Below are 24,729 nucleotides of genomic sequence, written 5' to 3'. Positions count from 1 at the left end.
CTCCTGAAATGCAGTCCGTCCCCATAGAAACACCTCCGTGCCAAGCAGCGAAGCCTTCACCAGAATTGCCAGAGCTCTCAGCTTAGCATCCTTCAGAGCTGTAGAGGCTTTAGAGGGAGGAACGTGGGTGACTCCAAACAGCCTGTTAAAAATAAGAAAGCTAAAGCAATTCTCTAGTACCGAAATTCCTCAAAGGCTTCTTCTGAATTTTATATCTCTCTCTAACCTCCCAGTACAAAGAAAATCTCTGCAAAATTACAGAAATTTTCACAAAGAATCCCGCAGGGGGATAAGATTTCTCGTGCCTGTCCCCCAGCTAAAATGACAGCTCCTGGATCTGTTTCAATGCAGACAGAATACATGTCTAAGTAGTCTTATTCACCTTTTTTCATCTCTTGATAAGAATGCAAATGCCATTCTTGCTCCTGCTGCCTCTCTCAGCCTCTTGAAATAGGCTGTTTATGGTGACTAAATGCTTCTATCCAAAACTGGCTGTCAGCCAAAACCAGATGGGCAGAAAGCCGAAGAGGAACAGAACGCTAGCAATTTATATTAGGACACACTGCTGCACCACACAGAATGCTTTGTTTAAACTAGCAGAGCTCTGTGTCCTATTGCATATATGTAAATAACCAGCTAGTGTGGATTTCTACAACGCAGTTGGCATATTTGAAAATACTTAAATACTCTGAGCAGCTCTACTGACCCTGATAGATTCATTCTCCATTGCTGATTCTTTGACTGAAAATCAGATGCTGGCTTGAGATTTGTACTGCAGAGTAAACAACTTCTTACCTACCTGAAATATATTGGGTTTTACCTACATCTGCAGATGCTGTGCACCGCTGGTTCTGCTTCTGAATACAATTTTATGATTGAAAATATACTGAAGGGGAAATTCAAGCATTTTAGGAGCAGAAAAAGAAGAGAAATATGAACAAATGATACAGCAATTTTAATAACAGTATGCTGGATAATTTAGTATAGCGAGTTGGGCTGGTCGTGGTTCTTTACATTAAAATCTATTTTTAAATAGCTTAATATTGCATGAGAGGATTCTCGTGGTTACATACTGACACAGCATCTTTGGCAGTCAGGATAAAGGCCAGACAAATGACAATGTATAGGCTTTGGCAAAGGTATGGCAGCTTGAGCTTACTGTGTTTTCAGGCAGTGTGATACTCAAAAGGAGTTGATGCAAAGGTGAGAGATGGGTATAATGCACTGACATTTATTCTCCTATTCTCTATTACTACTCAGTTGTGAGAAGGGTCTGACCAACCTGTAGGTGTATTTGGAAATGGGGAACTCCAGGTATAACTGATCTGTGTACTTCAGTGAGTGGCAGTGAGATTGCCTGAGCTGTAGTCGCTCCTCAGCATCCAGCTCAGGGATTCAAATACAGCACTGAGCCAGAGGAACTGCTCAGGTACATGGAGCATCTTCGCCAGGGCTGGCTGGGAGGAGAGAGCAGCATCAAAATGCTGGCTGTGGTCCAGCTCACAGGGTCTTCCCTGCTCACCCTCTTAGACAGCTATTCATTCCCACTTCCCTTTTAACTGGAGCGGATTTACTACTTAAGATCCATTTTAGAGGGAAGGTAGGACAGCCTGTGACCTGATAGGTGTTTTTTATCTGCAGTATAGTGACGCTCGTGTTCAGCCTTGCTTCCTCTGGCTGCTGCTTTGTGGCTGACAGCTAAACAGATGCAGCAGTGGCCATGCACACATACCATGATTCAGGAAGGACCATCTCATAGTAATCCTGCATGAGCTGGTATCCCCAGAGCTGTGCTGGCGCCTGCACTTGGAGCACCCTGGGTGCTCCTGCAGCACATGACCGTGCCTGGGATCATTTTGGTTGCTTGAAGCTGACGGGCACTTAGTTGGGTGCTCCCAGAAGCAAAAAGGCTCATGTGAGTCATGACACAACTCAGCGACCAGAGTCAGTGCCCGAGATAAACTGCTCACACCGATGCTCAGAGGTTTACGAGCAATGCCCTGCAGTGGAGAGGAGAGTGCTCAATGGCCCCATGGTTGCACTGGTGGTGTAGGGCAGGGCTCCGTTCTAGCTCAGGTTTGGTCTGTTGTAGAACATCCTGATGAAAACACTAACACACTGAATACCCAGTGATGCTTTCTAGGCCAGAAACAAGTGAAGGCAGAGGACAAGAGATGGGTAGCTGGTGGCAGGCACAGTGGAGACAGGCTGGGGCTCCTGCTAGCTTCTCTTGGGACATACAGCACGTTTGCTTGGGTCTGCTTGGGGCATTCCTGCTTCCTCATTGCATTTTGCTGTTTGCTTCTACCATTTCCTTTTCTTCTTGATTTTAGAGCTGTTGCTTGCTGTGTAATTCATTAGATTTGTCCCTGTGACAGATCTTTCAGGTGTGCCTTGTGCTCTGCAAAGGCATGTTGCATTATTTTTTTTTATTTTAATGTCTCTCACCGATCTTGTTGTACTGTACACAGATTAAACTGCTGTCTGGGTTTTAAATATGTCCAGTCAGTGGCTTTTAATGGTGTTTTTTATCACAGGAATAATAAAAGTGAACATTACATGTTAAAATATGAAGCCATTTAACAGTGAAGTTCAACCTTAAGGGCGTTCTCTATTCTCTTTCTCTTTACGAACCAAATGCAATATGTGTGAGAAACCAGCAGCCCACCTGTATTCCCATTTACATGCTCCGACATAGAAGCATGATGTACTTCTCTGAGATTGGAAAACTACTCTCTGAAAACAAATTAAGTAACTAATAGCTTGAGGGATCACTTCATAGGTGTAAGGATTTCTGTCATCGGGAATCACTTGTATTTGCATTATTCCTCAGTGGCTTACAAATCGTGTATGTGTTATTATAAGACAAGGTTTCTAGAGAGGTTTCTTTGCTGTGGGTTAATTTGTAAGTAAAGGTTCTTTGTGGTGTGGTGGTATGTAAGACACAGAACAGGCATGGTAACATTTGGAAGTCCTTGGGCAAAAGGAAGGGGGACTTTTTCTTTGCAGCTGGCACCTAAAAATGATCTGTGGGCCCTTACCTGAGCTAACTGCTTGCACCTATTGCCTGCACCTGTAAAAGGGAACCTGCCTAATTCTTCCTGCCAAAGAGGGGGTCTTTCCCTGAAAACGTATTATTGTAGCACTGGCTCCAACCAGAGAGTTGGAGCATGGGGAAGCTCTGGGCCATGTTTGCATCCAGAGGATGTTGGAGGAGCAGGTGATACAAATTCATACAGCTTCCAAGGAGCTGAGGGAGGTTAGCTCCATCCCTTACACATCAAAGGTAGGCTTCTAAAGCTGGGGGCTGTGGGGAGGGTGCGTGAGTATCTCCCCTGCTGAGGAAGAGCTTGATCACACCAGGTGCCAAACAGCTCCTAGAGGGGGTGATTACTTCCAGTTCTCATTATATTAGATCGCTATTTTTAATGAATCAGAGGAAACAGGAGCTCAGGGTAGATGGTACCTGAGGGTCGTGGAGCACACCTGCCTCCTCTGGATAGTGTTTGCAGGCATTGCCCTAACTGAAGCATCTGTTTGTATCACAGATGTTCAGTTACTTGAGACGGGACTGGCAAAGGCCTGCGACAGACTGATGGGAGGTTAGCAGCCCCGCAGCGCAGAGGGCAGCATCGCAGGCAGGGCGTGGGGAGCTGCTTAGGGTAGCACTTCCCAGGCTGATGCTCCCTGGAAAGTGCCTTGTTAGTCCCAGACTTTGCCAAGTTCTATCTTCACCAGGCTTTTTTCCCTGGAATATTTCAGGACTGTTTCACCTCTCCCCCTTAAGCAATGAAAATGACTTATTTTTCAAAAATTAACCTGAACCATCTGTAGAAATTTTTAAACATTCTGGAACATCCTCTGCCCGTATCATTGGAAGGTAGGGGTCTTGGGGTCCCGTCTGAACCAGCTCCTTCGTGCCCAGACACCGCACATGACACTAAGCTAAGCACTTCGAAGACAAGTGAGAGTTAATTCTTTACAGCAGAGAGCTTGCTGTGTGATGGCAAACACGGACATCTAGTGGTACTCGAGTGCGGGGCATGTGGGTGCTTTAAAGACGTCTGGGAGAAGAGTACATACAGCAGGGTATTTGTTCACATGTTTTTCCCTAAAAGAAGGAGAAATTTGTATATTTTCAGAGAAAATATCATCGGTGGCATAATTTGGGAGGTAGAAAATTTACTTAGCAAGGAGTAGTGGAAGAATTAGGGGAAATTCATCACATTTGGTAAGATTTGTCAGTGTATTTACCAAGAAGTAATCTGCTTTTTTCTTGTGTCTTAACCATCTCATACCATACCAGATACCAGATTGGGTCAGAAAGATCTTCTACTCGTCAAATTAGTCCATGGCAAAGAAACCTCAGCAAATATTGTAGCAGAATCTTATTCTTACCCTACCTGTGAATGTTGGTACCCAGTTATGGGGAGATTATGTCAGCATGATGAATGGTGGGTTTGCTGACAAACTGCATAGCTAGGTACTAAACTGATCTCTTACGCGCTTTCATCAACTCACTGAGCTTTCTGCCAGGATTAATGCCAGCACTTTGTCTGAATGGCCTCAAACAGCTACCATGCTTTGGTTGGTATGGGTTTTTTCTCTTTATTTACAAATAATCTTTCAGAGAAATATTTCCTTCTTCTTCCCCAAATCTAGCATTTCGTCTACGGCAGAGACACAGGACAGGTGAGAACCAGTCCTTGTCCAGTGACCCTTTTCTGTAATTGTAAATATCACCCCCGTGAATGGGATGTCTTTTGCACCTGCATTGGGACACATGCAACCCCTGTGCCACTGAGTGGGGAGAGGCTGTTCCCATGGGATAGTGCATTCAGGGTTGCTTGGGCTAAGATAAGGGATATGGGGATTGTACCAGATGAAGTCTGTACGCTTGAGTTTAGCTTCATATCCTAAGAAAATTAAGTTTATGGTAGTACACTCTTTTGAATCAGCTTATTTACTATTCTTGAAACTTTTGAATCAGTGAACTAACTTCTATGAAATTTGACACTGGAATAAGGACCTTGGAGATTCCTGCATGCTTCAGGGAATCAGGCAGCACATAGAGGAGAAAGACCCAAAGGAGGGCCCCTAATGACAGGCAGACAGCAAGAAATCTTAATAAAAACATCCTTCACACCAGAAAATTTAGATTTGTGCTCACACCTCTTTAGACACCTGCGAATCCAGCTCTGAGATCCAAATCTGTAAAAAAAACCAAGCTTTGTTAGCTCTGCTGCTTGTGCAATCACTTCTGTTTTGTTCTGCTATATACACAAGCGCTTATATATCCGGTCTCTGGTTATATAGAGACTGTGATTAAACAGAGACCAGTGTTGTTCATTGAGAGTCGCAGGGTGTGAGGCTGAAGGAAAGCAGCAGGTTGCCAGCACTCAGTACGGAAGTAAGACGATACATTTATTCTTAGATACAAATCCTGGAAGTCAGCGTATAATCAATCACTCCACGTTTATATATTTACACCTCTGCTTTCCATCAAGAGCATGGGAGGAGCTTTTCTGATCTGCCCCGTCAGGATTCCCTAGTTTACCAAGAAATCCTTAGAGCGAGTTTGGGAAGATGAGGGCATGTTTCTTGTCTTGCAAAAAAACCCATAGCCATTTCCTTGCTGCACTGGTGGCGTGTGGGAATGTGTCTAACTCATGTGGTAGAGGGTGAGCTGGAATTTGTCCTGCCACGAGGCACAGCACCGAGGCAGCCTGGCCTATTGCCAGTCTAGAAAGCCACCCCACAAACTAAAGCAAGAAAAAAAAAAAAAAGTAAGGTTTCTGATGGACACCCACAGCTAGAAAATTCACCCACAGCTAGCACTCAAAAGGTTACTGGGTGGGGAGCTTTGATTTCTTACTTCAGCCCAGCAGAATCAGTAAGAAGTAAAGGAAACCAGGGCCACATCGTGTTGAACTTTGACAAAAGAAATTATTAACTTGGCTTCTAAGGAGTACAAAGCCTGTCTTTGCCAGTGTAAATATGATGCAAAGATGATTGCCTTCATCCTGCCCTCTCTAACTTCTATTCCTGGTCTTTTTTTTTTTTCCCTGTTGAACATGGGCAGTTGTCTGGAGGGTGTGAACTAACCGTGGTGCTCCAGGACTTCACAGCGGGCCACAGCAGCGAGCTGAGCATTCAGGTGGGGCAGACGGTGGAGCTGCTGGAGCGGCCGAGTGAAAGGCCAGGCTGGTGCTTGGTCCGGACCACGGAGCGGAACCCGCCACAGGAGGGTCTGGTCCCCAGCAGCGCGCTCTGCATTTCCCATTCCCGCAGCAGCGTGGAGATGGATTGCTTCTTCCCTTCAGGAAAAGGTAGGCAAATGCCCGGCAGGTTTAAGACTGTTCGGGATTTCTCCTTTTGTATCATGTAAGTGCAAAGCTGCTTGGGCTGCTCTTGCAGTCAGCGTGGGTCAAAGGCTGTTTAGTCGTCAGTGGTTTTGTTACCAGATCTCTGTGAATGGGCACAGCGCTAGCCTAACTCCATTTCCATGAATCAATGTTTGTACGTGTGCGTCTTCTGCTGTGTGGCAGTCATTGTTGTCTTGAGATTCTGGATTAAAAATAAGAACTTTAAGCAACCAGGGGACGGTTTTCAGTCCCTAAAGCCCTAGAGGGAGGGAAAGTCATTGTGTACATATACCCAGGATGCCCCCAATTGTAGATATGTTATAAGTGCCACAGCGCACACTAGTGCATGAACTTTTAGTATATCCTTGCTGCCTGTCTATTATTGCAAAGAAGCCACCAGTGAGTACTGGTCCGCTCTATTCACTGGTGAACTGGAGACATTGTGTGTAATGGCACAGTAGGATGAGGAAAGAATCCTTTACAGCTTGTGTGTAACAAAACGCATCCCTGGTGTTATCTTGGGAGCTTGGGCCTCACCCGCAACTAATGGTGAAATACTGTTTGTCTCTGTGGTGTCCGTGGCCTATTTGGTTGATGTTCTGTTCTGGGCAATGTGTGTCCCACGTATAGCATCCATGTAACCAGGCAGCGGAGACGCTCCAGACTGATAGACCAGAACCGGTTCAGTTCAGCGGGGCCAGAGCAGGTCCCCTTTTGGCTGTGCCCCTGCTTTTGGCCACACACAATGCAGGGAAGGTCCAAGGAGGAAAGGCTCCTGTCGTCCCACTCCTGACGCCAAGCCCGCAACCCGAACTGGCTTTTTAAAATTTATTTTTCCCCTCTGCATTAAGGGAAATAGAATTTGATCCGTTCTTATTTGAGCAAGTTAAGCTTGCTGGTTTTGTTTGTTTTGAGAAAAAGCATTGAAACTGCGCTATGGTCTGTCCTCACTCCCACTGCAGAGGCTGGGAGGGGGGGTGCACACCCTTAGAGTGCTGCAGGGCCAGCGTCAGGACTTAGGAGTTTCCTTTAAAGAGCCATCTGATCCAAACCTGGGGCAGGAGAGCTCAGCTTTTCCCCTCAGATTTGATCCCCCCAGCAGGTCTGTTCGGTTAGGCGCTTCCCCTTGCTGGGCTTTGCGAGAGGGAGGAGGTGAAGTCAGGGCAGGCTGTCAGCAACTCTATCTACGGTCCAAACTCCAAACTCATTAGGCGCTTCCTAGACCCACTGCCCACTCTGCTCCCCACCTCACGCCCAGGGCTCTGCCCCACTTCTGCTGCCACGGGAGCCTGTCCTGGTGCTCAGCTGTCCTCTGAGCAGCACTGCAGTGGCTTACGTGTAAATTAAATCTGTGAATAAATGGAAAAGTAGAGCTGAAAATCAGCTGGGTCTGCATAAGAGCAGCCACTGCCTGACATGACTCATAGGAAACCAGAGACGTGTCTGCTGGGTTCATGGTCCAGCAGTTGGGCTTGGGTCCTCTGCTGCAGGACACTGTGAGACACTGCCCAAACCCCATTCGAGTGCCCTGCGTTGAAGAGTTTCTCTTCAAAGCAAAACAAACAAATGCCAGGAGTAGGCTGTGGAAAGGGAGGCAGGAAATCCAGAGGAGGATGGAGACAGCGTGGTGCAGGGGCTGAGGGCTGGCAGGGGGCATGGGGCATGTGCTTCCAGCACAATTGCATGAGCTTCAGGGCACAATAAACCATAGGGGCGGCACCACGGGTGCAGTGCCAGGCTGCAACGGGTGGACTAGAGCCGAGTGATGCCTGGAAGCCACCTGAGTCTGTGCTAGCACACTTTGCCTGCCTCTGGGGCAGGTTAACACCCTGCAGCCACTTCCAGGTTGGAGCTGGCTCTTGTCCCATCATCTCCAAACAGGTGCAGAGTGAGTCTGGGGCCGGCTGGCTCCAACCACGTATTCATGGCCTTTATTTCCTCTTCCCCTCTTCGCCTTAGTTTTCTTCCCGCACATAGTTGAGCTGTATCAAGGAGCCTCAGTATTAATGGGATCTCCAGGAGTGCTGCTGAGAATAATAAAAATAACCACCCATTCCACAATTTTGGCCAGAGTACAGCAAAACTGTGTCTAATCAGTTCTCCCTCTATTAAGAAAACAGGAAATTGTTTAAACTGAATGAACAGATGCTGAGAATAAAGTAAGGGGTAAGTTTAGAGTTTAAAAGGGAATGTGCAGCAGCCACTGGAAGAGCCTGCTGGTGTCATGAGATGCTGGAAGGATTAGCATGATAAATGGCTTCTGACTATTCAGTTTCGTGTCCTTCTCTACTTCCAGTAGCTTTAGGCATGGGTTGGACTCGGATTCACAAATTTCTCAGCTTCCAAAATTTCTGGCCTTTCTCTACAACTCGGAACAAAGGCTGGTACATTTTATATCAACATCAAAGGATGTTCGTTGTCTTTTTCTAGTATGTAAACATACCCAGTTGCAGAAGAACAGGTTAATAGCTAATTTTTTCTTGCAATTACCAAGGCACATAATTCTTTGTTTTTACAAGCAGTGTAATTTCAAGAACAGGAAGTATCTAGACTTGAAACTTAACATTTCTAGTAATAGCATTTGCCATCTATGATAGAAACATGCAGAGTTTTGGAAAGTATTAAAACACAGTTACACCTGCTTAGTGGGAAAGGTGAAATTACTGTTTGGTCCTATTATAAGTTACGGTGGACTATAAAAGTAAATCGTGCGGCTCGCAGAAGCTACCTACCATCCTTAAAATGAATGAGGAAAGTAGTATGTCAGCCAACACCTGAACAGACAAAGGCTTGAAAGATTTGATGGGATCACCAGAACATGTTGTAGAGCATCAGTGCAAGTCCTCATCAAACACAAAAATAAGCCTTTCTAAACAGCATCACGGAAAGCCACTGGAAGTAGAAGACCATATTTCACAACTGAACGTGTGCTCTGTCTCTTCCTCACTTTTTTACACTGCTCCTTTGAAAACAGATAAGGAATTAACATAAAATATTTCAAAAGGAAAAACGTGGTGCGAATAAAAGAGAACAAACTTGAAAGAGGGCACTTCCTATCTTTTGTAATGAAATATCTTTACAGATTTCTCTTGTTGTTGATCAGTAAAAGTGCAGAGACTTTAAGGACTGGACTCCCAGCCTTCCATTGTACTGCTGGCTGTGTTCCTTTGCAGGATACACATTCGATTTTTTCATTACTTGACTACAGTACAGAACCCAAGTAAAGTCCTGCCTGACCTTCCTTTCCAGTAATCTGACAGTGTTTGTAGTTGCTCTCTGTAAAGAGGCAGGCAAGGTTCTGGGATTCACCTTTTGCAAGTGGTTTACAGGTAATTGAGTAAAAGGAGCTCATCTGTAGTCTGTGTTACTGTACTTGGGAATCTGTGGGATGGGCTTTTTTCTGACTAGCATTCCTAGGAAGGAAAAAGAAAAGTCTGTAACACTAGGAATCACGTTCTGTTTGAACTATCCCACATGGCTAATTACAGAAAAGCTGTGACTTTTATTCCTGTCTCTTTTACCCTATAATTGAGCTCTAAGGTATTAAGCTATAAATTTCAAATTAAGAGAGAAATCCACATGGATAGAAAGCATCTTAATGACCTAGCCAATATTCATTAAGCAGACCGTGACAAGCATATTCCTGGTGTCAGCCTGCTAGTTTTGAGTGATTCCAACTTTTAATTTGGCCCATGAAACATTTAGATGAAATCTTGATCTTATGACCCTTCAGTCAACATTTTTCTTGTAACATCAAAGTCACAAGTGTAATTCAAAGAGTAACAAAGGCTAGTTCTTGCGGTAATTTTAAGCAACCTCCATCACCAAAGGACAAAGAAAGCATTAGATAAAAATAGGGTTTTATGGCACTTGTTTTGGACATATCATATGCAAAAAAATCCCACTGGGGGCCCCAAACCAGATCCTTCCCACAGGATGCTTGTGTCTGGTATGTATCTCTGGAGGACATGAGGCATATATTTTTTTTTAAGATGCTATGCAAACATCTTGCTGTGCAGGCAGATGGCCACTTAACAGCAGGGCTTTGGTGGCGGTGGCAGGTCCTTGCAACAGAGTGAACTGAGAAATAGTTGGGTCTCTTCCAGCTGAAGAGGACCATAGGGCTCGCAAGGTGTGTGTTAGCAGGGTGAGCATCTCTCCTGCCCTTCCCAGTCGCACTGGCCCTGGTGCATCAGCTGGGAGAGTGCCAAGCTTTGGGTGGAAGGAGTGCCAGTGCTGCTCAGGTGACAGCTTGTACACGTAGGGGATCATCTACCCGATCCTCTAGGCAGAGGCAGCCTGTGGCTGGTAGGTGCAATGGCAGGCCGAGCTGTGAAGGAAAGCGGCAGAATCGGGATTTAACGAGGCTGGTGAGAAGAGTGGTATCAATGAAAAAGCGGTCACACGGAGCCCTGCGTTTTTGTGACTGTTCCTTGTGGGAAAAAGCAGATAATTTAATGTATTAGTGTGCAAAGCGATGTGGCTAATCCGGCTCTTGTCGAAGTTGGAAGTCTCTTTTCACCAGTCCCTGATCTCAGAAGGGTGATCTATGTACGGAAAAGCATAAATGTTTCTTCCCACGTCTCTGTTTTTAAGAACATCTTGGATATTAGTGGGGGAAAATAGTCTAGGCTGCTTTTATTGTGTCCCTGTTCCTGTTGAGTATTAAATTGCGATCTGCATTGGCTCGGGCACTTTCTCTGTTGTGCTTTAAACAATCTGTGCTGCAAAACATACCCGATGGTAATGATTCCTGATGTCCTGGGGGAGCTGTCTGAGGACAATTCAGAAGTTTTAGTGTGCTGCATTAAACCTTCAGTCGTCCTTGTAGAGGCTGAGAAATTGGTTTTGGTTTTGAAAGCCTTAACTAAGAGCAGTCGATTAAATTGTTCGTAAGGCTCTGAACTAAAGGAAACATCTCATTAGGTAACACAGTTAATTTAACTGGCACATAAACAGGTCATGGGGTTTCTATTAAGCAAACAATGTTCAGGCTCCCATTGTCAATATAAATATGCAGTATTTAAATAAAAAAACAAAGGCTCACCTCTGTTCCTAATACCATTCCAAGAAGGGTGTTCAGGGTCAAAATTTCATAGTATAGACTGTCTTTCAAGAGAGGTCACGTGGACCCCTCCTGCCGGCATTTAGTGCCTCGTGGCATCCTTGTTACAAGTTCAGGACATGGCTTACGTAGAAAGAAGCACATCAGGGAAGTGTTTTTCACTCCTTTTCAATTCTGACAGAGCAGTGGAAACAAGTCAGCTAACCAGGGTGGTGTGACACAGCAGCTCCCTATGGACTGACACCAAGGGCTGCCGGGGCCCAGCCTGGCACTGCTGCTCTTCCTCAGTGTACAAGCGTGGCTCCGTGCAGTCGAGAAAGGAATGGAAATAGATGAAATAACTCAAACCTACTTTGCTATTTCAATCAGGTCACCCTTATCCTTGTTTTCTCTCTACTGTGACTCCCTCCTCTCTCTCATCAAATATTGGCTGCCTTCACCTTCACAACCCTTTGCAGCTTCTCCCCACCAAGTCGCTCCTTTCTACCTCAGTGGCCAACGTCTGCCCTGGCGCTGGAGAGCTGGTGATGCCTCGCTCCCCTGCCTACTAGTATCTTTTGATTCCAGACCTCTCTGCTTTCTCCTACTTTACAGGCACCCTGTGGAAGAACTAAGATACCCATAGAGTGTCTACCCTTGGTGCTGTCCATATTTATGCCTTCTCCCGGACTACGTTATCTCCAAAATAATAATAAAAAAAGAACAAATATTTAGCAACAGTTGGCCTTAGGGGTGATGAGATCTGATTTTTGTTGTTTCGAAGAGGTAGGCCAAGCCAAGCCTGAGAGGATGAGCAATACCTGTGTAGGGGTGTTCATATCACTATAACTGTAGCTCTACCAGGAATTTTACCTGTTGGGTACATCGGTACATCAAGAAGATAAATCTGTACTGACAAATCCTTGCATAGTCAAGCCCTAGAGGCAGCGTCATTCCAGGCACCACCTGAGTGACTAGATAAGCCAGGCACAGCCTGCCCAAGCATGAGAAAGACTTGTCCTTCATGGTAAGTCACAGCAGCTACAAGTCATGGACACAGATTATATGCAGGGTATTGGAAGCATGTTCTGATAGCTTGTGAATACCCCTGTTTCTCTGGCTCGGGGTTTCTCTTTTATTACTTTTTCTTATTTTCAGTATGGCATCAATAAATATTTAAAGCTAGATTCAGCCATGTGGAGTTCTTTAGGACATATCAGGTACCAGTAAAGTCATTTATACTTACTGCTTCAGCTGCTCGGTTATCTAATCAAAGCAAAAGGCCTCCAGTGCTCTACCTGGAACTTTATTTTTGTGGAGAAGTACAATTTTGATGAATGCTTTGATAAAACAGGAAAGGCTATTTTGGGGGAAGTTGCTTTGCTTTCGTACAGTGGATTTTTATTATTTTAAACACAGGAGTCTTTGTTTAAAAGAGAGAAGGCCTGCAAATTTTCTTGTTTACTTTGCCTTTTCTTCCCCTTCTGACAGGGGGTAAAACTTTATCCACCTAGTCCCCTGTCAGCTTAACCCCAAGTTTCACTGTACAGTGGCTGTGCTGGTTTTTTCACTGAAAAAGGAACAGAATTTAAAATTCTTTGGCCAGCTGAGCTCATAAGGAATGCAAAAGGGTTCAGCACCTGGTCTGGCAGAGAGACTGGGGGGAAACTCAGCAGTGATACACACGGTGCTGTAATCTACATGTACTGGGATCACAAATGATCCGATCAGGATTAGACCATTGATGATGTAATGTGCAAATACGTCACCATTTGTTGGGCCTGGTTCCCCTGATTGATGCAGGACCTGTCTACCTACTTTTCCTGCTGCTTCTTCCATCGTTTTCATAGGTTACCCTCACTACGTGTGTACCAGGAAGAACCTGGGGAGAGCACAGGATAAAACTGGGCAGAATTCAGTAGCTGATATTGCATAAAGGTCAGGGCACCTGAGCTAAAGGTCCCTTCTGGTATTACAGTCTCAGACAGTTTTATTATTGTGCAGCTTATACTCAGTTTTCTAATGCATAGCTTACAGCACCTTTGGGACCTTTGCCTAATTTGGCTGGGAGGCTTTCAGAGAATAGGGTTTCCCGGTAGTAGATAGCATATTGATGACCTGTATATGCATCTCATCATTAACACACTGGCACCGTTATCCCAGGCCGTGACTGAGTATGGGATGGAATTGCTGCCTGTTGAGGTAATAAATCATTCTGTGTTTAGCCACAGATTAGTCAAGGCCAGCTAAAAAACCAGAGGAAAACTGGCAGAGACACCCTAATAGTGGTCAAATGGGAAAGCATCAGTGAAAAGGCAGTGCAGGATGTTTCCAAACTCTGTGTGGATCTGCGAGAGGACAGAAATATTCCCATTTCACGAGGGTTAAATGCTGGTTTCTGCAGGAGGAAGCTACGACCATCGTGTATCGCTGCTACGCAGGTTCCTGTCAACACTGTGCAGGGTGGTGCTCATGAGATGTCTAGTTCCAAAACGAAGAATCTTCTCTCTCAAGATAAAGGGTCATTTGTTTCCTTTAGATATGCTTGTGGGTTTGTTAGAGAGGCAGTTTTTGGAAGAGGGTACAGTTACTCATTCCAGCTCTTCTGCTTAGTGGAGAGATGGCGGTACAGCTGGCCAGGCAGGCTGGGTCTCCCTGTTGAGGACTGGAGCTGTAGGGAGCGAGGGGAAGGTAGAGAGGGAATGCAGCTCTAAAGAGGATTTCTCTCATGCCCTCCCTGGACCTGTTTTACTTGCCTTATTTCTGTCTGTTTGAGGTGTTGAGAGCAACACTCAGGGAGACGTGGCTAAGCTTTTTAAGATAAGGCAGAGGAGAACTGAGTCGAGACATACCCAGGCATTCTTCTAATTCTTTGATGTTTCTCTAAGACTGTCACATCCTGCTGATTTTTTTTAAGTCCTTGTTAGAAGACATTTACATGCTTCCCCAAAGGAAAAAAAGTGTCACACGGACTCTCTGTCAGGCTCAGAACCACACTTCTGCGTAAGACCAGGGCCATAAAGTCTGCATGCCTTCCTGGTTCTCCCATCTGCCTTCCCAGCCTTCTTTCCTGGGCCTTTCCAGGGTTAAGCCAACCCAGATATTCAGGGCTCTGTGCAGTGGGACAGTGCAGTTGTTGAGCAACCCCACATCACCCCTTTCCCTGCCCTGCAGAGAAGGAAGAACCTCCCTCCTCAGCTGCAGCTCGCTCACAAAGGGGACGTCCCAGCCAGTCCTTGCTGCCAGGACCCAGCTGCTTAGGTGGTCACAGCCCTCTCCTGGCCCCAGGAGCCACCTGAGAGGGAACAGCCTGAGAGGAATTCAGCTGTGCATACCTGGACAAACAAGACTGCACGGGTCCTATTTTCCCAACTTGTCTTCTAAGAGATGCTGGAAAAGGATTCTTTAATTTTTATTGCTCACATATTGATGTCCCAACTGTTGGGCCATTACAAAGGCCAAAGACAGTTCTGCTGAGTAAATACTATACTTTTAATTCATTAAGTGAGATAATTTCCTGGAGTAATGTGGACTGTGCTGCATCCCATACGGCCTGGGGAAGACCAGAGGCATCCTCCATACTAAAGACCCTAAGCCAGGAAGGCCCGGTCCTGCCCAGTGCCCGGCTCTCGCAGTGATCCCAGCACATGTCCTTTCACAGCGTGGCTGAGCTCTGCCGTCCGGTGTGTTAGCACAGCCAGAGCAGAGAGAGGGGCCTTTGCAGGGACTCCACAAGAAGTGCTGACTGAGGCTGAGCAATGGTGGCTGTACCGAGAAACGTCTCAGACTTCTGCTGTGGGCCTGAGGTTCAGGAGACCAGGTCAGGCCTTATTCAAGGATCTCCACACAGTTATCCAGAACATGATCTTTGCACCTCCTGAAAATGATCTGAATATAACACCTGGGGTTTTTTTAATCAGCTGCATAGGAGACTTAACACTGCCTTTCTGGTTTTCCTCCTTGGAGCTGGAGTGCCTCGGTGCATTGCGGACACGGCAGCAGGCAGGTGGTGCAGACAGCTCAGTCTGTCGTGTGAGGCTTTGTACCAGCTCTGCCCTGAAGCCAGCAGCCATAACATCTCCACGCCTCTGCCCCACTAGTGAAAAACAAGCAGCCTGGAGGAAGGGTATAAAAATAGCTCCTTGAGTAAAATCTGTTTCCTCTGTATTTAGTCGTGTGTCTTGAAATACATGTAGTGTGGTGGGAAGGGGGGAGTTGTTCTGTAGCGCTTGGCCCATCCAGCTAACTAACAGGAAGGTCATCCCGAAGGAGCGACGGGAGCATGTGGATGGCTCGCGTCTTGTGTTTCCTCAGAGGCCAGCCTAAATTTAGCAGATTCGCAGATGGACATCGGTCCGTAATCCATCTGGGACTGTGGCGGGAAGAGTGGGATCTGGGTTGTGTGTCTAGGCTTTTTGCTGTGTAACCAGCTTCAATGAGCCACCATTCATCATTATGCTCCTCCTGGTTTTCTGCCTTGCTGAATATGCTGTAACTTACTGCCTGACCCTTTTCCCTGAAATGTTTAAAGTTTAAGCATGAAGGAAAAATAAACTGCTGGTTCTGGGCTCATGCCTAACATCCCTGCTACCTTAATGTCAAACTGTGGATGTACTTTTTAATAGCATCATCACAAAGTTTGGACCTGTAACTGGTGCTTGCAAGAATTGCAGTAACACAAATAGTAATGATTGATGTTTTTGGCTTTCCCAAAATATTGCCTCCTTGCTCTTTCAGCTTCCAGGCAGTTAAAGAGACTTACCCTAAGTGCAGTATTTGCATCTTGCAAGGCCTACACACTGCTGGGCTGGTCCTTCCATTGCTAATCTTAAACAAATATTTTATGAGTATGTTTTGAAGTGAACTAGCTCTGCTAAAAATCCCATTTCCCTGACCAGTCTGAGCCGGAGATAGGCAAACTGCAATGCAAAGCACATGTGTATTAAATAATGTATTTCAAGTAATTGAAATTATGTTTCTGTATATCTGCTCCAGCACACTGCACAGATTTGATATATTGATCCTGACACAAAATGCCTGATTTTTCTGTTGTTTACGCAAGCATTTTGTCAGAGCAGTTATTCCCAAGTTACACATTTTGCAAAAGAGCCTGAACCAATGTCAACTTTGGGTAGTTCAGAGTAATCCCAAATTCTAGACAGTAGAGTGAATGTTATTGTCACTATAATGGTCTAAAAGTCTAGGGCAGGAGGTTATTTACATAACTGCCAGTGTATTTTTTTTCCATTCATATTAACTGGTCTCATAAAAGATACTATCTCTTCTTAGAAAAGTTGCCTTTAACTTCAGCGTTGCATTTTTCTTTTCTTGAAGGCAGAGTCCGTATTTGACTACGTTTTCCTGAAATCTGTTTAAATAAGTCTCTCAGAGCAGAAACATTCCGTCTGCTACCGCCTTTCCTTATTTTGAAGACGTGCCTTTCTGCATGTAAAGATGCAAAAATGCACATTCCACTCCCCATCAGCTTGCTGATTGCCATCACAAAACGTACTACTGATCTCAGCAGCACTGGGGGTTGGTGCTTCTCTCTGCTGAGCAAAAGGCGGTTGGCCAGATGGAAGTTCCCTTTTCATCTCACACGTGGAGGCTGAACCTCTTTGAGTATCAGGTGTGTGTTCTGTGCCTACCCAAGCAGCCAGGATCTACCATAGTGAGTGGGTTCAGAGACCGGGAGATAGTACAACCCTACAGTCATATACCTTGAGGCTTGGTGTCCCTGCCCATGGCAGGGGGGTTGGAACTTGGTGATCTTTAAGGTCCCTTCCAACCCAAACCATTCTGTGATTTTGCAGTAAAATCTGAACAATGGTTATAGGTTCCTTGATCTGCCTTAGTTCTCCTATCTGGGCTAAAATGAGCATTTTTTTCCACCCTAGGTTAATTTTAACCTGGATCCGTTTGCAGATCAGATTCACTGTGAGGCTGCACAAACATTTCTGTTGGCACAGGGGAAGCGGCAGGAAGGAGCAGGCACCTGGGAGAGACAGAAAAGGCAACAAAGGGTTTTGGCAGGGCTGTTGGCTCTTGACAACTCCAAGTGCTCATGGAACTATCATGTAATGTGGAGTTGTTACATACCAAGAGACCCGCTGAACATAGGAATTAAAAAATACTCCATGACATCATGTACTTGTCCTTCTCACAGAAAGACAACAGGTTTTTCTTGCGGTGACTGGAATTGCCAATGGGCAGAAGTTCAGCTTTTGATAATGTCTGATGGTGCCAAGCAGAAGGGGGATTTCTAGAGTATTTGGTACTAGATTAGCAACCGCTCACTGATGTTCCCAGGAGCAGCATTTCTGTACTGGATATCAGCAGAAATCCCACCTGTCAGAGGACTAGCATCCTAAAAATGCCGTTATGGCTATTCTGTGGACACTAAAGAACGAAAGCGGGCAGAGGTGCTCCACACTGATGGAAGCAGAAGGGTAGTTTTCTAGCTGGTCATTCCACCAGCAGATAAAAATAGCTTAAAAACTTTTTTTTTTAATTCTCCACACAGCAGGCTGCCTGTTATGTGTGCCCTTGTTATTTATACTTGCCATAAGTTTCAACAGCAGCTTTACAGATTCTTTTGTGCTTGTCTTAGATCTGGTATTGTAAATCAAAAAGCTTTGCCATCCTAAACATTGCGTGGTAAGAACTCCTCTGTGTTCTCTTTTTACCCTAGAAAGAAAGGGAAGCGGAAAATACAGTTAATGCAATCTTTTGGCCCAAATAAAGAAAGGTTTTTATAATACTGACATTGAAATTTTTTTTAAAATTCCAGTCCAATTCCTCTAGACTGGCCAAACAGAAAATTTTCTCCATATGCCAGTTTATTTTTTCTTTTAGCTTGCCTTGAACCATAATTGTGCTGGATGCTGGGTGGAGAGTAGGTGTTGAACAGGAGTTGCAATCTTCTGCAAAACATCTCAGGAAAATACTCTAAGTACTCTTCCATTAAAAAAAAAAAAAAGAACCCCAGGTAACAACTTGCTCTAAGGTAAGAGAAATGCCATTTAAAGAGAAAATTAGCTGTGGTTTCTACCATCCAAATAGAACAACCTCAGGCAAGTTGAGACAGGCAGGCCAGGAATACTTTTGTTACACTATTAGTCTGTAGTTGCTAAATCAACAACTCACCTTTGTCATTCACAAGTGGGTGAGGCTCCTGTTTGTCTTGGAAAGCAGACCATGATGGGCTGAGACAGGCTCATGATTTCCCCACTGAGGCCCAACACAGTAAGACAGGAGCCAAAACATGTCCAAAAGGCAGCCTTTAATGCTTTGTGTCTTCCATCATTGGGTATTGCAGTAACTCCCGGAGATAAGTCTCTGCTCTAATGGAGATAAGTGCTGCGGGAAAGGAACACAAAACCTGCTGTATATTTTTTATTTTGCTCTTCTCTGCTAAAGGGTTGGGGTTTTTTATTCTGACCAGTAGCTTGTTGAGGATGTGTCCACCATCCAGCATAGCTCTCCAGCAACCGACTAGTGCCATAGTCGTAAGGTGGTACATGGCTCCACTTACTGGGCCGCTGCTCTCAAACTGGTTTGTGAGGTGAGGCTCTTCGCTGCAGCCTCATCTGAGCGTAACTCGTCTGTTGGTGGGTCAGACAAGTCCTCTCTGCTCACACAAGATGTTGCTGAAGCAGTAGAGCCAGCCCAGGGGCAGGTCAATCTGCGCTGAGGTCTTGGAGGAGAGCGGCAGGGCAGGACTGTGTGCCAGCTCGCTGTCAGAAGATGATTACTGCTTAGGAAGAAGCTGTGTATGTAGTGGGATTGGTCCTGTGCTCAGGAAACTAGAGGAACTGGACAATGCAGGAATCTGTTATGAGATACCTGAGTGGCCAAGTTAGGCTGGAGGTTGAAGGGGCACGTGTTCTACAGTTCTGTTCTGCTCCCGAGCATGTGTGAAACTCTCCTAGAGTATACCTATGTGAATGTTTTGGGGGCAACTCTAAGCTCCCTGGAAATAGACTGAATGAGATGAAAGCAAATGTATATATCTTATTCTGCAGTCTGCTCTACAGCTGTCCACCTCATGCTGTTATTTGATGATCTTTTTAAGATACTTTTGGGGATAAGTCTCCAAAGCAACTTCTCTTTTTTTTCTTTCGTAGGCTCTTCCTTCTGTATAGGATGCAAAGAAAGAAAAACGATGGGTTGTAAATCAGGAAAGAAAGTTAGGCTAGCGTCAGCAGGGGACTTGTGATGTTTGGGAGAGGTGGGATGTGCAGGACATAAAGGTGAGGTCCATCTCAGCAGAGCAGGCAGGCCTGGCTGTGGCCTTTAAGGCTTTACAGTAGTGTTGGTGGGCCAGGATGATGTTTGGTCATGGCAACTCTTCCGTTGCTGTAAACCCATCCCATGCTGATGTTTACAGCAGAGGGATCAGGAATGATATATTCTAACATTTGCTGAACATATGCCTACATTGCAGCTGAGCGTGGAGTTTGTGCTGGACTGTCTATATTTCTTCTTAATTTGTTTGGTTTAGCTAGTTGAGAATGTTCTTTTTTTACCTACCACTGTGCTGAACTGAGGAGCCAAAAACCTCTCCTTGGAGCTGTGCTCCCTTTGCGCCAGGAGGGAATATGACTCTATTTATTTATTTATTTTTAATTTATTTGATCTGTTTTAATACCCAATAAAGCTGTTGTTTTTTCCAACTGGCACGACAAGGCTCTGGCTATTTTTAAAGAGCATGGTTCATTTGATTTAATCTAATGAATGTTTAGTGCTGTTGAAAATAGTTGGAGCCAGAGCCAAGAATAATGTACTGAAATGTGCTGGTTGAGCAAGGGCTGCTTCTCTCTTCCAATCTGCTTTCCCTCCAATTCTTCGGATTTACCTAATTTTGCGAGTAGTATTTGCAGGCAAGACATGTTGATTGGGGCGCTTTTTAATACTAAATCTAAAGGCCGATAATGTCAGAGCCATGTTTTGCCACACTCATTTCAAGACACATCAAACAATAACAACTCGTTGTTCAGTGTAGGATGTCTAATCTCTGTTTCAGACCACTTTAAAGGGAAGGTGAAATGCTGATTATCCGTTTGTTGCACACAGTAAAGCTGAGGTATGAAATGGTCATTTTTTCTCCTAAAGTCCCCTAGAAAGCAGGTGGGAGAATAAGTAATGAATAAGTAGAGTAAGTCAGCTACCATCTCCTGGGCCTCTTGTGTAACTCCTCACTTCTCCATGAACAAGACCATAATCAGAAAACAAGTTCTGCTAAGTCCTTGCTCCTGGGGTTTCTCACTGACTGTTTCTCGGCACGTCCATGTTTACAGTCCTGCCTGCAGCATCTGAATTGCTCTGCAGAGGTACCTAACTCTCCCTATTAACGACACTTAAATTTCATGCATGTCCTTGCACTATCTCAATATGTCTCTGCTAGTGATACCACGTATTTAACTGGTGTATATAAAACTGTATGAATCCATCTTCCTTTTGCCACACGTGAGTTATTTCTGTTAGATAGTTGGTTTCCTATTCCTTCCTAAGAAATGAGTAGCTAATACTTAAGCTTCATTGGATTAAAAAACTAAATCAGCCATAATACATCTTACTTCGTGGTAGTGGTGCCCATAGGGATGGATTTTCTGCAGAGATCACTTTACACCCTAAAGCACAATGTAGGATTGACTTGCATAAGTAATGAACAGATGCTCCTGACGGCTATTACATTATTCAGCTCTCTCTGTATGTGATGGGGGAAGGAAACAGCACCTGTTATTATGGGAGAAATGTTGCCGCTGCTGTTCTGCATTACAGACCTCCAGGGCAATCTGGACCAGGCACATTTCGCTGCGTTTCTGTTGACCCAGATGAAGCCATGCCAGTTTACATCCACTAGTTGTTTTGTCCTGTGTTTCGCTCAGATGGGTCCCTCGGTTTATCACCTAAGAATATGAAATAGCTGCTGCAGCTATGAAGGAGCACTGGAGACAGTGTAAAAATTGATATGTTCCATCTTTCACCCCCATATTTCCATAAGAGGACAGGGAAAAAGTATTAGAATTTACTCCCCCTCTACAGCAAAATTAATTTCTCCAGACTGTCTCAGATTTCATATGAAAGCAGCTCATATGGGACTTTCTAAAGGCGTATTTAAGAGCAGACAGAACTAATTTCTTCATCACCATGACATTAGATGGAGATTAGTTCCCTTCCATCAGCTGCATCCTGCAGGGCAGCACGCTTGGCCTACGGGGCAGGGACACAGCCTTCGCCTCAGACGCAACGAGTCAGGACCCTAAAATTTTTGGAGTCACTCGATTGCACGTAACAGCAATTGCGTTTGCAGCATAGAGCCGGGAGACGTTTCCTCGAAGAATCCCTGCAACTCAGGCATAGGTTAGAGCAAGGGCAGGAATGTTTTCTTTGCCAGGGGACATACAGGTTATTCAGGAACCACACATTAATGCAAACCAGTCCAATAATAACATGAAAAATATAAAGCGAAGATAGGAAGTGAGGTTAAGGATCCCTTCTAGTCCCAGGCAAGCGCCTCCTCACCCTTCACCTAGGGCGAGTGGACTGTGCAGATTATTTTTCCCCCCATGTGATCTCTGCAACGCTTCTACTTCCCTGTGGCAGAACTCCCTACTCGTAACTACAGGCTCACCCCAGCTGGCAGCACAGTTCCCACTGATGCTAGGGACGGAAGTCTTCCTCAGCCAAGGCTGAACCTGAGCTAGGCTGTGCCCACAGCTTGTCACCTCTTCTGTTTATAGGAGTTAATTGATACGATGTGATTATTAAGAATATGTCTTTCAGTCTTATTTTGTGAAATATTTATTGTATGTATAATTCATCAGCGAGTATGCATAGTTATACATATTTGTAGAGTAACTTTTCAGATATCACTCTTATAATATTGCTAGAACTGTAGATGGGGAGGGGGGAAGGAAGCCTGCTCCCCCTCCCCAGTAATAACTTAAATTCTGTTTCAATTAAGCAAACAGTTTTTCAGGGCTGAGATTGCACCTTAATTATGTTTTAAAGTAGGCTGCAACCACAACAGCTACAAACTGGCTTCAAAACCCTCCGGAGAGCCTCGGGCTGCGCTGCCTTAGCCCAGTGTCACTGCAGCTACTTTTAGGGTGTTTCCTGGTTTCTTAAGCAAACGGTCTCAAAGATTTTCTTAGGATGGCTTTTAAACCACAGCAGGGCAGGGCTCTGGGGTGCTAGGTGCTGCAGTGGCACTTGGTCAGGGAGTGCGCCTGTCTCAGAGCCCGTCTCACCCACCCAGGCAGACACAGGGCAGGGAGCAGCATTATGCCAGTTAGGAGCACGGTCATTTTACCCTTGTTGGTTTGTTGCTCAAAGCAGGCTGAGTTTAGGTGGGAGGTAGACCATAATGCAGAAGATGGGCGCATGGTGTGAGGGGGTAGATTATGAAGCAGAAAGCAGAGAAGTGAAGAGCTGCTTTCTCAGAAGAGCCCTGCTACAAGTTTCGTGAATCACTCACAGACCCTAAGCTGGTGCTTTCTTGCTGCCCAGCACTTCAGGAGCTCAGCCACCAGAAGAGCTGCTGCCTGGGGTGCCATGGCAGGGGCATATGGCCTACTGGGAAGGGGAGAGCAGCAGAATGGGTGGGGTGGGTCGTAGCTGAAGACAGGCTGAGAGAGTTGGGCTTGTTCAGCCTGGAGAAGAGAAGGCTCCGGGGAGACCTTATAGCACCTTCCAGTGCCTGAAGGGGCTACAAGGAAGCTGGGGGGGACTTTTTACAAGGGCCTGTAGTGACAGGACAAGGGGGAACGGGTTTAAACTGAAAGCGGGGAGGTTTAGATTAGATATCAGGAAGAAGTTCTTCACAGAGAGGGTGGTGAGGCACTGGGACAGGTTGCCCAGAGAAGCTGTGGATGCCCCATCCCTGGAAGTGTTCAAGGCCAGGCTGGATGAGGCTTTGAGCAACCTGGTCTAGTGGAAGGTGTCCCTGCCCATAGCAGGGTGGATGGACCTCGGTGAGCTTTAAGGTCCCTTCCAACCCAAACTGTGCTATGATTCTATGGTTCTAGCTGGTTTCCAGTCCACCTCTTCTTTCTCCAGCTGCAGTTTCTGCTTCCACTTAGACATATTATCTCCCTGCTGCAGGCACAAGAGCCCTGAGTGGACCCCCAAGACATTGCCTTGCATCTCCCAGCTGGGCAGAGCCCCAAGTCAAAGAAAGACACAGAGCAAATTGGAAACACAGTTAAGGTTCCCTGTGTTCTTACGTATTGAAAAGCACCTTGGTGCCCAAGGGCGTTGGCAGGAGAATTTTGCATGCTCCAGGCTTGCTGTGAGGTTGCCAGTGCTTCCAGTGAGGCTGTACTTGAAAAACAGTTCCTACAGCACAGCCAGAAGTGAAGAAGGAAGGTTTCATATCTGCAGTCACTGTGGAGGGAGTCTCTCGGGGCCCTGTCCTGGTACCAGGTGCTGGGGTCCTCTGCCAGGATGGCTTTAGGGTCCACAGGATTCCACCTGCTAGCTACGTGAAATCACCCAGCACAGGTCTCCCTCTCTCCAGCCAACAGCACCCGCCGCGTAGGTAGGTGCAACCCCGCGTGGGTTTGCGAGCACCGTGCCGAAGCTGCAGCCCTCACCTCCTGCCCAGAAATGGCCTTTGGCCCCACGAGGTGTCACTGACTCCAAAGCTGTTACACAGCAAACCGAAATCCTTAGTCCGGATGCCCAGCCCGCGGCATCAGCAAAACCATGCCTGCTGTGGCTGAGATCCTGGCGCACGGGCACAAAGCACAGCACCTCTCTGCTGTTCCCTCTCAGGACGTATTTACGCCTGGGAGAAGCAGCTTGTTGGGTTTGTTCTGCTTTCGATACCAGAGTGCAAAACTATGATGCTGCCACTCTGGAATCCTGCCCGACCTCTCCTACCAGCCGCCTCCAGCCAAGGGTCAGGATGTTTTTGGCACCTCCAGTTTTCCATGCTTTAGGTGGGAAATGTAGCACGACAGGCTGGCACCTTCCAAAGCAAGCCGTGCTTCTGGACGTCGGGCGTATCGCTCGGTGTCAGAAGGGTAAGCGCTCACCCCGGTGCTCCAGGCACAGCCTGCGGCAGGCAGAGGCAGAGCCGTTGGGATCGCGACAGCCTGGTTGGAGTTCTCAGCGAGTTGTGCAAAGTTTCAGCTGTCGGATGCTTAAGCTAAGGATGGCGCTGGGAAGAAAAAAACCCACAAAGATATGAACTTTAAAAAAACCCGCAGCAATACAAGTTTTTTAAAGACGTTGGAGGACCCCCCTCCGCAGCGTATCGGAGCTTCACCAACTTCCTCCGGGCAGTTTTTCTTTCTCGGATGCCGCCCACAC

The 24,729-nt window shown here is 45.9% G+C and overlaps 1 protein-coding gene across 1 annotated transcript in view; it reads left to right on the top strand.

Moving 5' to 3' along the window:
• The window catches only part of LOC104512619 (kalirin), a gene marked incomplete at both ends in the record, with an annotated part of 113,838 nt that extends 107,509 nt beyond the window's left edge, over positions 1-6,329 (top strand). The window contains one exon of the mRNA XM_010155670.1: positions 6,083-6,329. Coding sequence (XP_010153972.1) covers positions 6,083-6,329 — 247 coding nt within the window. The remainder of the gene's footprint in view (positions 1-6,082) is intronic.
• Positions 6,330-24,729: the final 18,400 nt, after the last annotated feature.

Source organism: Eurypyga helias, unplaced genomic scaffold, assembly GCF_000690775.1.
Source record: "Eurypyga helias isolate BGI_N326 unplaced genomic scaffold, ASM69077v1 scaffold10367, whole genome shotgun sequence".
In the NCBI taxonomy this organism is placed as follows: Eukaryota; Metazoa; Chordata; class Aves; order Eurypygiformes; family Eurypygidae; genus Eurypyga; species Eurypyga helias.
Note: the sequence above shows the minus strand (reverse complement) of the source record. Positions and strands in the feature narration are given on the sequence as shown.